Source organism: Caenorhabditis remanei, chromosome III (genome assembly GCF_010183535.1).
Source record: "Caenorhabditis remanei strain PX506 chromosome III, whole genome shotgun sequence".
NCBI lineage: Eukaryota > Metazoa > Nematoda > Chromadorea > Rhabditida > Rhabditidae > Caenorhabditis > Caenorhabditis remanei.
Genome location: NC_071330.1, coordinates 3,060,780 through 3,076,003, shown reverse-complemented (window position 1 = coordinate 3,076,003; position 15,224 = coordinate 3,060,780). Strand labels below are relative to the sequence as shown.

At 38.0% G+C, this 15,224-nt stretch overlaps 1 protein-coding gene across 1 annotated transcript; it reads left to right on the top strand.

Moving 5' to 3' along the window:
- Positions 1–9,215: 9,215 nt before the first annotated feature.
- GCK72_008764 (uncharacterized protein) lies at positions 9,216–13,296 on the top strand (the record flags this gene model as incomplete). The annotated part of the gene is made up of 10 exons (XM_053727029.1): positions 9,216–9,296; positions 9,345–9,610; positions 9,675–9,792; positions 9,946–10,028; positions 10,196–10,453; positions 10,619–10,880; positions 10,927–11,024; positions 11,077–11,166; positions 11,935–12,367; positions 13,015–13,296. 10 exons carry the CDS (start codon positions 9,216–9,218, stop codon positions 13,294–13,296), a joined length of 1,971 nt encoding a protein of 656 aa, XP_053586606.1.
- Positions 13,297–15,224: the final 1,928 nt, after the last annotated feature.

The window sequence follows — 15,224 nt, the reverse complement described above, 5'->3', positions numbered from 1 at the left end:
GTCAAGGCCCGGATAATTGGCGCCAAAATTCAAAATTCAAATTTTTCAATTTTTTTTTGCGAAAATGTCAAATCTTCGACTATGATACAGGATTAGGAGAATGTCAGAAAAATCCTCAAAAATGTTTACATTCTTGATGAAAAATTTGATTTTTTCATATAATTTTTTGAATTTTTCATCAGAAATAGTGAGTTACTGAAATCCGTTAGTTTGGGTTCTGAATAGGGCTTCCATCCGGGGGGCAATTTACCCGCCATTACCCGCCCGGGGGCGGGCCCCCCGCCACCCGCCCGCGGCCCCCCGTTGACATTTACGCGTAAAAAATTCAGAATTTTGAAAACGATAATTTCTACATTTCTTTATACAATTTTGTGAAAAAACAATAGTTTCATTTCCAATTTTGCCAGAAAAATATACGTGGAAATCTTCATAATGAATTTTCTCAATCGCGGAATTGTTTTCTTTTATGACCCCGGTCACGCATAAACGTGAACCGGGGGACGGGGGCGCCCCCCGGGCGGGTAGCGGGTCCCCGAATTTTACCCTGCCCGAATGGAAGCCCTAGTTCTGAAGGCGTCAAATTCTGAATTTCTGCACATTTTGAAATAAACTTGTTCAGTTTGAAAATATATTTGTCTACTTGAGTTTCTTTCCAATTATTTTCCCTCATTACAAACTCATTGCGCATCCCTCTCCTCTCCCTTCTTCTCCTTCATTTTCCCTTTATTCATGCTTGTTATTTTTCATCAAGTATCCGCCGAAAGGAGGTCCCCTCGTCTCTAGTCCCATGAGCATAATAAGTGCATTTGGTCTCTCCTCAATAAATGCAAACACACAATCTGTTGAGTTCCCCCTCTTCCTGTTTTGTATTCAGCAGTGTGATGGACACATCAAGACAGTTGAGTATCAAGTGTCACTGACCACCGTCTGCCAAGCGTCTCATAGTCAGTTTTTCGAAGATTTTTCCGGTTTATTTTGGTTTTGGGACGTTTTGAAACCGAGGGTCCGTAACGTTTTACAAAATTCTACTCATGATGCCCGGTTTAGTTTTTACAACTGCGCTCTATCGAAATCCTCTTAAACCATTTATAACGTTCTCTGAAGGCTCTTTTTTAGCAGTACATTTCTTCCAGTTCTTATAGGCGCGGATATAAAAACCATGACGAATTTATAGCTTCTAAAAACAAATTATGGCTCAGCCAAGTGCCCATGCTACTGATGTGAAAGGTCTGAGCAGTTTGCCGAGCCATAACTCGGTCCTCAGCAAGATTCCTCTTGATTCCAATTTATACAAAAAGTTAACACTGTGAGCTCTAATGAGTTCCTTGTAAAACTTCATCTTCCTCATAATTGTTCAGGTTGAAAATTGCTTTTTTAAAATTCTGTCATTACCGCAACACCTCTATTATAACGGCACCTATGATAGAACAGCATCTGTATAACTACGGCACCAACGTACCCTTAGAATTCATGGCTGTAGTTATCCCGCTGTGAGAAGAATACTAGTTCAGAAAACTAAAACTTTGGAGAAAATTAATTCCGTATAGTTCCATGAGTCTCATGTCCTTATAATCTTGGTTTCAAAACATCTAGTTCCCAAACGTCCAAGTCCAATCTCTCAATTTACTTGCAAACCGGGCCGACGCGTAACTCGCGTCAAACTCAATATCATGAGCTCAAAAATATACCAAAATGTAGATCTCAGCGAGTTCTATTCCGTGACCTACTACGGGCCGGATGGCTATTCGTTAGTGTGCCGCGGGCCGGGCTATAAAGGCTTTTTTTTTGGCTATTTTCGCGTTTTTGGCACTTTTTCCCGGCCTGCGGCACATTAACGAATAGCCATCCGGCCCGTAATAGGTTACAGACATAAAACTCGCCGTGATCTACATTTTCGTATATTTTTCAGCTCGTAATATTCATTTTGGCGCGAGTTACGAGCCGGCCCGTTTCGGCTCGTTTCGGCCCGGTTTGCAAGTATGGTTTTTAATTAACCAGGTCCTTCCACCTATTCAAAATATTATATTAGGCTACATATCCCCCTCTTCTTTCCCTATTTATTCAAGGTGTTCACATAATGATCCCTCATTAATAAACCATGCCGCCGACTCGGTTTGTTTGTTGGCTTTGAACCGTTCCGTTTACCTCTCTCCCCCTAGGTTTCAAACCCATCACCATTTTTTGACACTGTAGATCATAAAGGAAAGTACCCATTACCCTCAAAACGATATCATCTCCCTCCCACCAATTAATATCCCTTTCAACTTTCACCCCAGTTTCCGACCAAACCTCTGCGTCTCCTTCTCTCTCTTCCCTTCCCATTAAATTTCCAACTATTCAATTCAAAATCTGTCCGAACCCGTCCGTCCGGACTAAGTGACATCTGTACTATGTACATCATACATTCTTTAATAGGGTTACTCGTCCCCCCTGATTCCTCATTTCTTCTATTCGGGAAATGGTGCATAAAAGAGTGGCCACAGTCATGTACAATAGATAGTTTTTGAATGAAGAATTGTTACCACCTAATGTAAGGATGCTTATTGATATGTACTTGACCCGGTATTGCATATTGTTTCAAAGAAGTACTTGAAGAAATGCAATTATGAGAAATATGCTCATATAGTTAGGTGGTGCATGCTCTCACGCTCTCTTTCCCTTAATTTTCCTCATTTTTGAAACGTTTTTTTTTTCAATTTCTTTGTCAAAACTCTGTCAAAACAAATTTTTTTCAATTTCTCATGAAAAACTACTATCGCAAGTTGAAAAGTAGGTTATACTGTAGTGGAAATTTGAGCTAGATCGGTTTTTTTCAAACAATTTTCGTTGCTTTTCGGATTCTAAAGATACCTGCTGAAATGAAACACACATTTTTTTGAAATCGTTGACTTGATGATAGACCGTTTTACATTTTTACGTTTTACAAAAATATGTCAATTTTCCGAAAACTTACGTTTTTCAGTATTTTTTACTACGGCTCATTTTAAATAGACAAAGTTGGAGAAATCCGTTTGAAACTGAGACATTTCGGAACCGACACTATTTCTATTCATTGTACAAAACTACTATTTTTCGTTAGGCACTCGTACAGTACCGCTCAAAAGTATATTAAGTTTTGGTTTTTTCAGTTGAAAAGGTCCGACTTTGAGAGTGTGTCATGCTTATACTTATTGTCCCATTAAAAAGGTTTTTAATGGATCGTACAGATCAAAAGTAGAGCTCCATTTTTGTAGTTGACAACTTTTTTGTACGAGCACTTCCTAGAGAGTTATGGTCATTTCAAGAGGACAGCTCAAAAATCGCCCTATTTTGCAGGGAGTGTCCGTGCAAAAAAGTTGTCAACTACAAAAATGAAGCTCCACACGTGATCTGTAAGATCCATTAAAAATCTACTTGATGGGTCAGTAAGTATTACCATGAAACAATCTCAAAGTTTGGCGTTTTCAACTGAAAAAGACGAAAATTAATACATATACTTTTGAGCGGTACTGTATATTTGTACTTATTCCAGGTTTCGAAATGTCACTAAGTTTTTTTTTCAGTCTTGAGAATTCGCAGCATGTTACATGTCTCTTTCTAGAACATTCAGATTCCGTAGTCCTTAGAAAAAACGTTTTTGGCTTGATGATTTACCCAAATCCTTTTTTTCAAAAACCGGGCCCTAACTTTTTCGGCCCACAATTCTGTAAGTCTGAATCCTCCTGAGGCACTTTGCCATATTCTGTATTGAAGTCTTCACAATCAAAATCAACAGATTCCCTCCCCTCTCCGCGCCTCCGACACCCCATCCAACTTCCAGAGTTCCCATAATAGACCACAAGCCATATTATCGTATGTGTGTACCGAACGGATTCTTAACACTTGACCGAAAACGGGCCGAGTGTGAAAAAGAGAGAGAAGGGAGAGTAGGGGAGAACAGATAATCTGATTAACACTCTCCAAATGTTTTTTATTTTTCATTCGAATTGACATTTGATTTCTTCTTTTGCGATTCGAATCATTCAGAAACGAGAACACAAACAAATTGAGTCCTCGAGATGTCCATTAGACCCCCTTTACCCTCCGCAATAAGTTTTGGTACACTCTTGACAATGTGTTCGAAACAACCCATATTTACCGCTTTGATGGGGGGAGAGAAAGGCGACTTGGCTGGCTAAATACTCTTTGTAATATGTTATATTGTGTCTAGACATGGTCATTGGAACTTTTTTCCAGATTTGCTGAAAATCGCATTTTAATTTCTTAATCCATTTCACATTATCACACAATTTGTGTAGTTTCGGCTTTCCATGTCATCTAATCCTTATTCAGTGTATAATGTTAATCTCATATAAGAATTAGGAATACTTCTGACTATCACGTTTTCTGATACGCACTTTGTCATTAACGAGACTAAACTTGTTGTTTAGAATCTTGTAGTTCAAATTGCTGATAAAGGAAAAACTTTTCTCTCAATTCATAAACTGGATTGTAGTTCAAAAAAGTTACTTTTCGTCGGATTTATTTCTCGTCACCTTACTATGCATTTCTTCTTGCTTTATTTAAGAAATAAGATATCTTCACTGACTAAACCTAATCCGTTACAATATTGACAAAACTGCATACCAGTTAAGACCCGGCCTGGGTAATTGGCGCCAAAATTCAAAATTCAAATTTTTTCGAATTTTTTTGAATTTTTTTGAATTTTTTAGCAAAAAAAAAGCAACTTTTCGACTATCAATCAGAGCTAGAAGAAATTATGAAAAGTTATTAAAAAGGCCGGGCCTTGAAAAATATGCGAAACGCGGATATTGAATCTGTTTTTGAATTCTTCATAATCAAATAACTATCCAGGTTGTGAGACCTTAAAATCAGGGCTGGGCAAATTATTTGACCACGTTTTGAGTTCACCGTGACCGCACAACCTTGTTCCCTGAATTGGGTCATCTAATGTAAGAATTGGTAATTAAAAACAGCCAAGAAAGTTTTGAACAGATTGGTCAACTTTCACCAAAGATATCAAACATTCAAAACAAGAATTCAAATATTTTGCCCAGCCCTGCTTAAAATCCACATTGCAATTACCGTAAGGGCATTCGTTCAAATCCCAAAAACTCAGGACAGCCTGATATTAAGAAAACCTTTGCACGATCAGAACTTCCACATCACCAGGTCTTCAACAATGTAGGTTGGGTCTAAAATATATAATGGGGACACTAATTACTGTTTTGTGATCTCAGTATCTCCGGATATAAACTGTAAAAATAAGTTTTGTCTGAAAAAGACGATTTCACCGCTCACAATAACATGACCATATAAGAAAGTTTTTTAATTTCGCATAACAAAATACGGAAAACTTTAAAATTTCTGTGACTTTTCACAGGAAAATTTGCTTTTCGCAAATATTGGATTATCCCTGTGAAATTCAATATTTTTGAACAGAAAAAGTTGCAATCAGAGCAAATGATGATATTTCTTGTGGGGAATTCCAGTAAAATAACAACTATGAGTTTTTCCTGTTTCGCGTAACATAAAAGTTGTATTTTGTAAAACATAACACTATTGATAAAATAAATACGTGAACTTTATTCGAATATCAAAAGCACGGAATTGGCAGCTTTGCCAACTCTGTGAAAAACAAATGAATTGAAGGAAAAATATAAAAAACACGTGAACTAAACAGGGAAGAAAAGGATTTCCAGAATCGGCAAAGTTGCCGATCTTGTTATTAAAAAAAGATATTCCAAAATAATTAATTACGTGAGCTTTGTGACAGTAGGAGAAGAACATCTTCGTGGTTGAAATCGCTCATCGAAAAGAAAGATGTTGATAAGAGCAGTAGAAGAAGCCGATCGATGATTTGTATTAAATTTATTCAAGTCTCGTTGTCTGAAATTACCATCAGGATTATAGAGCTCTTTGGTTTTGAATACGAACCTCTTTTAAGGTAAAATTCCAGTTGCTTCAAAATAATTTTAGTGATAAACCAGCACTTATGTATGTTTTGCAGATGTATTAGAGAACAAATTGATAGGTTCGGTCCTGAAATACAAATTTTTACAATACATGCGCCTTGCCTGTCCGCGAGAAGAACACTTTTCCAAAATCTTTCCACTCGCATGTCAGAAAATGACAAACATTGCTCTAAAACTATGTTTTTTATAAATCTAGAGCACGTTGATATTTTTTCAACGATCTTTCTTCGCTGATATTTATTTGAATGTCAAAAAAATTCATTTCTCATTCTGCAATGTTTGTCATTTTCGGATTGGGAAGATTTTGGAAAAGTGTTCTTCTCGCGGACAGGCAAGGCGCATGTATTGTAAAAATTCGTATTTCAGGACCGAACCTATCAATTTGTTCTCTGATACATCTGCAAAACATATACATAAGTGTTGGTTTATCACTAAAATTATTTTGAAGCAACTGGAATTTTACCTTAAAAGAGGTTTGTAATCAAAACCAAAGAGCTCTATAATCCTGATGGTAATTTCAGACAACGAGACTTGAATAAATTTAATACAAATCATCGATCGGCTTCTTCTACTGCTCTTATCAACATCTTTCTTTTCGATGAGCGATTTCAACCACGAAGATGTTCTTCTCCTACTGTCACAAAGCTCACGTAATTAATTATTTTGGAATATCTTTTTTTAATAACAAGATCGGCAACTTTGCCGATTCTGGAAATCCTTTTCTTCCCTGTTTAGTTCACGTGTTTTTTATATTTTTCCTTCAATTCATTTGTTTTTCACAGAGTTGGCAAAGCTGCCAATTCCGTGCTTTTGATATTCGAATAAAGTTCACGTATTTATTTTATCAATGGTGTTATGTTATAATGCAGGATGTTTGCTAAGGAATATAAATTGAAAGAAGCACAGAATTATTACCTTTTCGAATAAAATATGATATATCTGATCGAACCGCAAAAATCTCCCAGAATCTTTTAGGAATTCATGTTTTCTTGATTTTCGCTGGTGCCCCAAGAAATATTAGAAAACTTTGATTTTGGAGTTTCAAATTAAAAATTTCCAAATTCTGGCTTTCTTATATTGTAATGTTAGAAATTAGTATTTTTGGCGTGGTATTGCCCTTTCAGATGCCTTCCTCAAGCATCTCATGATTCCAACATACCTCAAAAACTGTATTAGATGAGGCCCTGCAATAGAAGCCAAATTTGTTCAACGGAACGCATTTTATACAGGCATTAGGGTATGTCCTTGATCTTCTTGCAAATTTGAGTTCACCTGGAGCAAAAAGTGTTGTTTTCCCAGATTCCGATTCCTCCCCTCCCAGGTTTCCCTTTCCATTGAAACCGGTGCAAAAAGCACAGTCCCATATCATATTACAAGCATTTCAACTGATTTTTTTCACCTTCTCGATTCTCCCAAATAAATAGTCTCCGTGGATGGACAAGTGTCTAATAAAAAAACAAACGGTTGAAAAGATGGGGAGGAAAGAAATCCGGTAGAAATGACCACTCGAACTTTTTCTCTCCTCTTTGCTCTCTAACGATCAACCACACGGGTGGCAACACTCTTTCCCTTTATTTATTTTTGTATTTCTTGTTATTTGGGAAAGAGGAAGAGGGAGGAGGATGATGGGCAGACACTGTAGATGAGGAGCAATACAAGACTTTTCCCGTCGGAAGAAACATGTGTCGGCAGATAATCGCGAGTAGTGCCATACTTTCCTTCCTGTTTTCTCTGCGTTTCTTATTGCAGGGATGATCATGTACTTTTTGAAATGGAATAATAGGCTATTAGATTATATGAGGATTTTACTTTGAGTTAGGTGACCACTAACAGCTAGCTCTTTTTTGGAGGTCATTGATGAATCCACGATATGTATGAGATACCGAACACGCTCTAATGAGAAAATAACGTGAAAATTTGATATATTGACGAATCCTAAAAATTCCTGTAGGATATTCAAATGTTCACCGGCAAGTAATGTGTTTTTTTAGCAAAAATTTTAAAGCGCGTTTGCATAGGTACCGTTTGCTATATCGTGAGAATCATAGTACCCAAGTCCTTTTGTTCCAGTAGATGAATCACGAAAGTATGCCCTGGTCCCATTTTTGGTCCGATTCGAAACTGTTCTTTTTTTCATTCAGTAGTGGTCATGATTCTAGCAACTGTGGCCGTTTTGAGTTGAAAATGTTCAAGTTTGAGAGGTTGTCATGGTATTCCTGATTGTCCCACCAAGCAAATTTCCGATGGATCATACAGATCAAAACTAGAACTTCATTTTTGTAGTTGACAACTTTTTTGTACGTACACTCACTAGAAAGTTATGGTCATTTTAAGGGGTCAGCTCGAAAAACACCCGATTCGCACTGAAATGGGACGATTTGAGGGATGAATTACTTCGTCGAAATATAACGACTAATCAGTGACACCAGGACACCTTCTCAAAATTGAAAATTTTTAACTAAAAACGGTCAAAATTATTAGAATTATGGCTATTACTGTACTTCTGAATAATCACATTGTTTACCGTAAAACCTCTACTAGAGGTGCCCTGCAAAGTTTATTTAAAGCGGTATATCTTTTTTCTCAAAGGAGATACCAAAAAGTTGTTAACAGACAAAATGTAGCTGAATATTCATAAAATATTTCTTCAGTTGAAAAAAATTTGACATATCTCAAGGCAGTTGAGATATTTTGCACCAAATTTATGTTAATATGGGCACCTCTAACTTGAGGTTTTACTGTAACTTCCGTCTCATTTTTGACGCAATATGTTAGTGTTAAAGAAGATCAGTCATGAAAAATTTCTGATATTTTCATACATATACATAACGGACCCTCTCGTTTTCTCTTCCTTACGTATATCTGATACTTGTCATCTCCTTACCCCTATCCTTCTTTTCCTCCTCATCCTTAACCTGTCCTTGAACTCTCACCTCTTCCTTCCTCATCCCACTTTTGTCTATTCTCCTCCTCCTTTATTTTCTCCTACTCAACTCTTAATAATAGATGTGAAATAGGCCTCTCTCCTCTCACTTCTTTCAAAGGTTGAATGACTAATTACCTTGTTTTGGAGAGAGAAGAACTTTGGTTATTGTACTTTTGTAACACGCTTTTTGACTTATTTCTGGATTTTTTCGGGTACTAATTATAATATAAACATAATTGAAATTTTCAGACCATCAAATCACATCAACTCATGGTTCATCGGTAATCTTTACTTCTCTACCAGCAAATTTCAATTATAAATAACCACTATTTTTGATGAAACCCCGGTTAATATTCCACTTCTTTGCCTATTCATTCCTCTTGCCTTGTATAAGTTCATTGCCATGCTCTTATCAGGTTGGTTCCTTTTTTACAGGAAAATCTTCACAAATTCTAAGTATTCAGAATCCCCGAATAGAAGACGTCCTTCTGGAAGTTCCCATCGAACACCGTCACGCGCATCGTCATCGAAGGAGTTCTGATACTGAAGCTCCACCTGAAGTCGAAAAGTTCGCTCCATTGAGAATACAACTACATTATGACAAAAGTATTCAAAATTTGACAGCAGAAGTTCAGAATTTTGTGAATACAACATTACTGCCGGAAGCTGTTGGGTATTGGGAGAATGCGTTGAGAGTTCGACCTATGAAGACGCCGATTCGGTTGAGGAGGTTAGTTGAGATTTCGGTGGAGCGTGTTTGCTGAATACAAATATTTTTAAATCCAAATTTTCAGAAAATGTATCTCATCATTCTACTACTATAAACAAGGAATGCGTAACGTTGCATGTGATAAAGGATGCCGTGAACACACGACATGCGGAGAGGCAGACATTCCGGCCGATCATTTATTGGTAAGTGACACACCGGTTTCTCGTCCCGTCGATAGCTCAGTTGGCGGAGGACTGTAGAGTCAGTGGGTATCCTTAGGTCGCTGGTTCGAATCCGGCTCGACGGAGTTTTTTTTTTGTTTTACGGAAATTTCTTTTTATCTTTTTTCATTTCAGGACTGCCTCGCGTGCAACAACACTGATGATTGTCAGACGAGTGGAGAGATGGGTGAAGGCGTCAAAGATTCAGATTTCATTCTGTGAGTTTTGATTTTTGTTGCGTTGCACATTTTTTGAAAATAATCATAACCTATGCAAATGCGCCCTATTGAATAACTGTTCTGATCCGTCTCCGATAAATTGGCAGTAGAGCGTACTTGTATCAGCGATACTCCGTGTGACATTTTAAACTTAAAAATTCTTCCAGGTATGTCACCGCCCACAACTCTAAACGTTGCGAAGGTCCGGAGACCCTTTCCTATGCTGCACATTGTCAACAAGAAGCAGATTTCGACCGTCCAATTGCTGGAAATGTGAACCTTTGTCCCAACGCCCTCTCCGTTCATAATCATGACTATGAGATTCTCACAAGCACAGTGAAACACGAGATTCTTCATGCTCTAGGATTTTCAGTTGGCCTATACGCATTTTTCCGTGATAAAGACGGAAAACCAAGAACAAAACGGTAAGTGCTGCTAAAAATCTTTTTGAAAAATCGAAAAAAGTTTCGCTCCCGGGTGGGCTCGAACCACCAACCTTTCGGTTAACAGCCGAACGCGCTGCCTATTGCGCCACGGAAGCACGCCTCGAGAATTGGGAAGGAGGTGTCTTTGAATGTTATCATTTGCAGGAATCGTTACGGTCGCCCGACATCACTGAACAAACAGAAAGGGTATTATGACTGGGATAGTAACACGATTACAACAGTTTTGAGAGAGGATTGGTGGACTGGAGAGGGGAAAGTCATCCATCCGATTCATATGATGGTGACACCGAAAGTTCGAGAAGAAGCTAGAAGACATTTCGGATGCGATCAGCTGGAAGGGGCGGAGCTTGAGAATCAAGGAGGAGAGGGCACTTATTTGACGCATTGGGAGAAGAGGGCTTATGAGGTAAACGGGTTTTGACAGATTTTGAATAAATTTCGAAGATTTTCAGAACGAAGCAATGACTGGAACTCATACTCAGAATCCGGTATATTCTAGGCTGACTCTGGCATTTTTGGAGGATACTGGATGGTATCAACCTAATTATGAGTGAGTTTTTTGAATTTTTATCTATTTTGACATCTGATTTTTGTTTTTTAAGAGTCGCTGAAGATTTGCATTGGGGAAAAGAGCTTGGTTGTGACTTTGCGATGAAGAGTTGTGGGGAATGGATTCATCAGAAGAGGATATTGTGAGTTGAATTAGGCGCGAAATTCAAGAAAATGTTGGAAACTTTAAAAAAAGCAAAAAATACAAGAAAGATATGAAAAAATTGACTAACATTTACCATACACACATTAAAAAAACTAAATTTGGCTGCGTAGCGACTCCAGTCTGCCATGTGTTGTGCAAATGCGCTCCAATGAAATGCTAAATCTAGAAATGCCAATGGGTCATGGTCGTCGCACGGGGTCTGGGGGTGAGTACTGTAATTAAACGCGCTCCATTAGATTTGGAGGAAAATTCAAATTTTAATTTTTGCAATTCGAAGTTTTATTGTGTCATTTTGATACGCAGCTTACTACTTATCGACCACTTTTTGAGCAGATTTATGCCAGTTTTCCCGCATTTTTGGTAAGTTTTTCGACTAAATTTTTTTTGAATTTCGCTGATTTCAGCTGAGCGCGGTTGATTTCAGTTCTCACCCCCAGACCCCGGGTCGTCGAGCAACTGCGCTCCATCGCATTACCAGCGATTTCGAGCGCGAAATTCTAATTTGTAGCAGTGCATTCGTGCTCTACTAGACTCGACGCTAGCTGGCATTTAACTCCGTATCGAATATCCACGACGATGCAGCAAATCTAGAGGAGTCAGTTTCGGTAGACTGCACTTGCAAAGCTGTGATGAATCTTGTCGCGAAATATCAAAAAAATATTTTGAAAGTTGGCGGAGAATAAAGTTTCCGATAGAGCGCACTTGCTCAATTGAACGCAATAATTTCACCTTCCATTTCTTTTAGAGGAGAAGACGCCTATCCCTACTGTAGTGATATCAAACATGACGGCACCAAGTCAATGGCAATAACCAGATGTACCTCCCAACGCGACTCTCTAGCCCTATGCAATCTGATTCCATTCCAAAAAGAGCTTCCCTCTCAATACCGTAACTTTATGAGTCTCCCAGGAGTCAGTCCCGACGGTGCGAAGTATTACGGTGGATCAGTGGAAATGGCTGATTACTGTCCGTTTTTACAAGAATTCGAATGGAAACTTTTGGATAAAGAGCAACATAAAGATTCGAGGTGTGAGCTGGAGGGGAATGGAAAAGGAGGAGAGGATATTCTAGAAGTTTATGGAGAGAATTCGAAATGTTTTGAGTTTCCGAAGCCATGGACAGAGAGGAAGTGCGGAAGGATACGGGTGCTCTCACATTATATGGCAGGGTGTTATGAGGTAGGTCGACTATACAGTACCGGTCAAAATTATATCATATTTTGCATTTTAAGTTGAAATTGTCCAACTTTGAGAGTGTATTTCGGTGTCACGTGATTGTCCGACAAATTTTGTTTTGTATACGTTGGACAGAACAAAAATAGCACATGATTTTTGTAGTTGACAACTTTTTTGTACGAGCACATCCTAAGAAGTTACAGGTTACTACTACATATGTAGACACCTCAAAAATCTCCCCTTTTAGAACTGAAAAGGGCAACAATTGTGAGCAATTACTTTGACGCTTGATAACTTCTTAGGATGTGTTCGTACAAAAAAGTTGTCAACTACAAAAATGAAGCTCTATTTGTGATCTACACGCTCCATATACAATCAATATTGTGATACTATTAGGAAAGCCGTGTCACACTCACAAAGTTAACCGTTTTCAACTAAAACTGCAAGTGGGGCATTCTTTATGGCCAGTACTGTATATGGATCTACCCACGAAGAAAACTTGTACCATTTAATGCAATTTAATTCTATTCACGAATGCAATTTAATGCATTTTTTGCATTTTTGTGCCATAAAAATGCATTATTTTGCGTTCGCGGGTAGGCAAGTTTTCTTCGTGGGTAGATCCAATACTAAATCTGAATCTATTCCAGTACCAATGCACGAATGGAACTCTCTACGTTGGCTCATACAACGCCACTGACATGTATCCATGTTACGCTGAAAATCAAAAGGTCCACATCAAAAAAGTGGTCGACGGATGGCTTCGAGAAGGTTCTCTGATCTGCCCAAAGTGCTCGGATTACTGTAACAACTGTGGACCGCCCATCGTGATTCCAGACTATATTGGAGATTCGGAGTTGGATGAACCGTGTTCTGCATTCTCCAGATTCTCGATATTTGGTCTCCTTTTATTCTATCTGGTATTTCTGTAAAAATGCTTATTGGGTCGTAATTCAATAACTAATCGGGTCTCTTTTTCTCTGTTTTTGGCATCTGATGGAATTCATTTTTACTGTTTTCCTATTTCTGTTCCTGTAATTGACCGGTCCAACTGTTTTCGCTTCTTTCCAAAGAATTAATCATTCCGGTGTTTTAATAAATGATTTGATTGTTTTATGTTGTTTCCGACGTCAAGAACACAAATTCAAAACGAAGTTTAGTTTTCCAAATCTAAAAATAAAACTCAAACCAGACTGTAAGAATAATTTCAATGCTTCATCAAAAAAATTTAAAAAAGGAAATGTCTCAGTTGGAGAGAAAGATTACTAGTTTATTTCCAGGTATGTAAATCGAAGAGCTTAAAATAATTTTTCAGATGAGAAAATACATTTTCAATGCGTCATTGTCAAAGAGCCTTATCACATGTTTTTATTCAGAAAAGGAGTCAGGGTATCACTGATTGTCCCACTAAGTAGATTATTAATAAACCACAAAGAACAAAGGTAAAGATTTATTTTTGTAGTTGATAACTGATTTGTACGGGCACTCCTTAGCAAGTTACATATCGACAAACTAATTTCTCTCTCAAATCGTCCCATTCCACTGCAAAGTGGAGTGATTTTGAGCTGTCGTCTAAAAATAGTCATAACTCTCTAGGGACTGCTCGTACCAAAAAGTTGTCAACTGGAGAGCATAGATGGGAATGACAGATGCTCGTGTGGGTGCATTCGCCACCTGCTCTCGTTTTTCCATTTTATTATCCGAAGGGGATGGAGGAGAAATAGAGAAAGGATTATCTTGAGATGGAATATGTAAATTTTGTTAGAGATCTCTATAGAGAGAGAGAGAGAGCTAATCCTCATGGAACAGTCATGCTATTTTTTTGCCGGCTTGTAACTCGCTTCAAAGTTGAAATTTCGAAGAGAAAAATATATGAAAATGTAGATCTCGCCTAGATCTACATTTTTGTATAAATTTCTCTTTTAAACTTTGATTTTCAAGGGAATGACGAGCTGGTTTGCTAATGCAGTGTCCAAAGTTACTTTTCCGCGAGGAAAAGGTGTCCAAAGTAGCCGAATTGGGCGGTGAAAGAAGGAGCAAAGGGGAACAGTAAGTAAACTTTCGAATATATGGGAGGATAAAAATTTCGAAAAAGAGTGAGAGAACTGGTTACCTAACTGATCAACTCTTTTCATCTGAAGTAGTGTTCTGGAGTCAATTGAAATCGGGCGGAATTGAAAAAAATGGTGATTGTTTTAATAAAAGATTATAGGAAGTGGGGCTGGCATATGGATGGGGTGTCGTTGACGCGTTTTCAAAGCTGGGATCAGAATTAGTCTTTTTGAGAATCAGGAAATTTGCTCAGTGTCTTGCGAAAATTGTTCATAACTTGGGAACCTACTGCTTCACTTGTTTCTTGATCTAAACTGATAATGAGAATGTACTTTTCGGTTAGAACAAATATTTTTAACATTTGATGTCTGACTTCCGTTTTAATCACTTGTTAAAACAAAAGTAATTTTATGTTTTTACTGCCAGTTTTTCATCGGAACTTCTGGAGTTCAAGAGCACTATGTAATCTACCAAATGTCGATAAAATATAGTTTTCCCAGAAAAAAACAAATGTGCAATAGAGCGCAGCTTCTGAGTTACGGAGCTCTAATAAACATCGTTTTAGTTTCTGAAAAACGCGCCGACGGCACGCCAGCCTCAAAAACTTTCAATAAACTAGGTTCCCAACTTTATGGAGTTCTACGCCAGACACAAAATTGTTGGACTAGAAACCGTGTTTTTGAATAACTAGTCCCCCCAACCTCAATATTTTTCAGTACACAATCTCCTCCTTGGCACCTGTCGCTTTTGCTGGATTTCCTCATATTGATCATTTATGGTGAGTTGGGTTACTGTAGGATTACTGTAC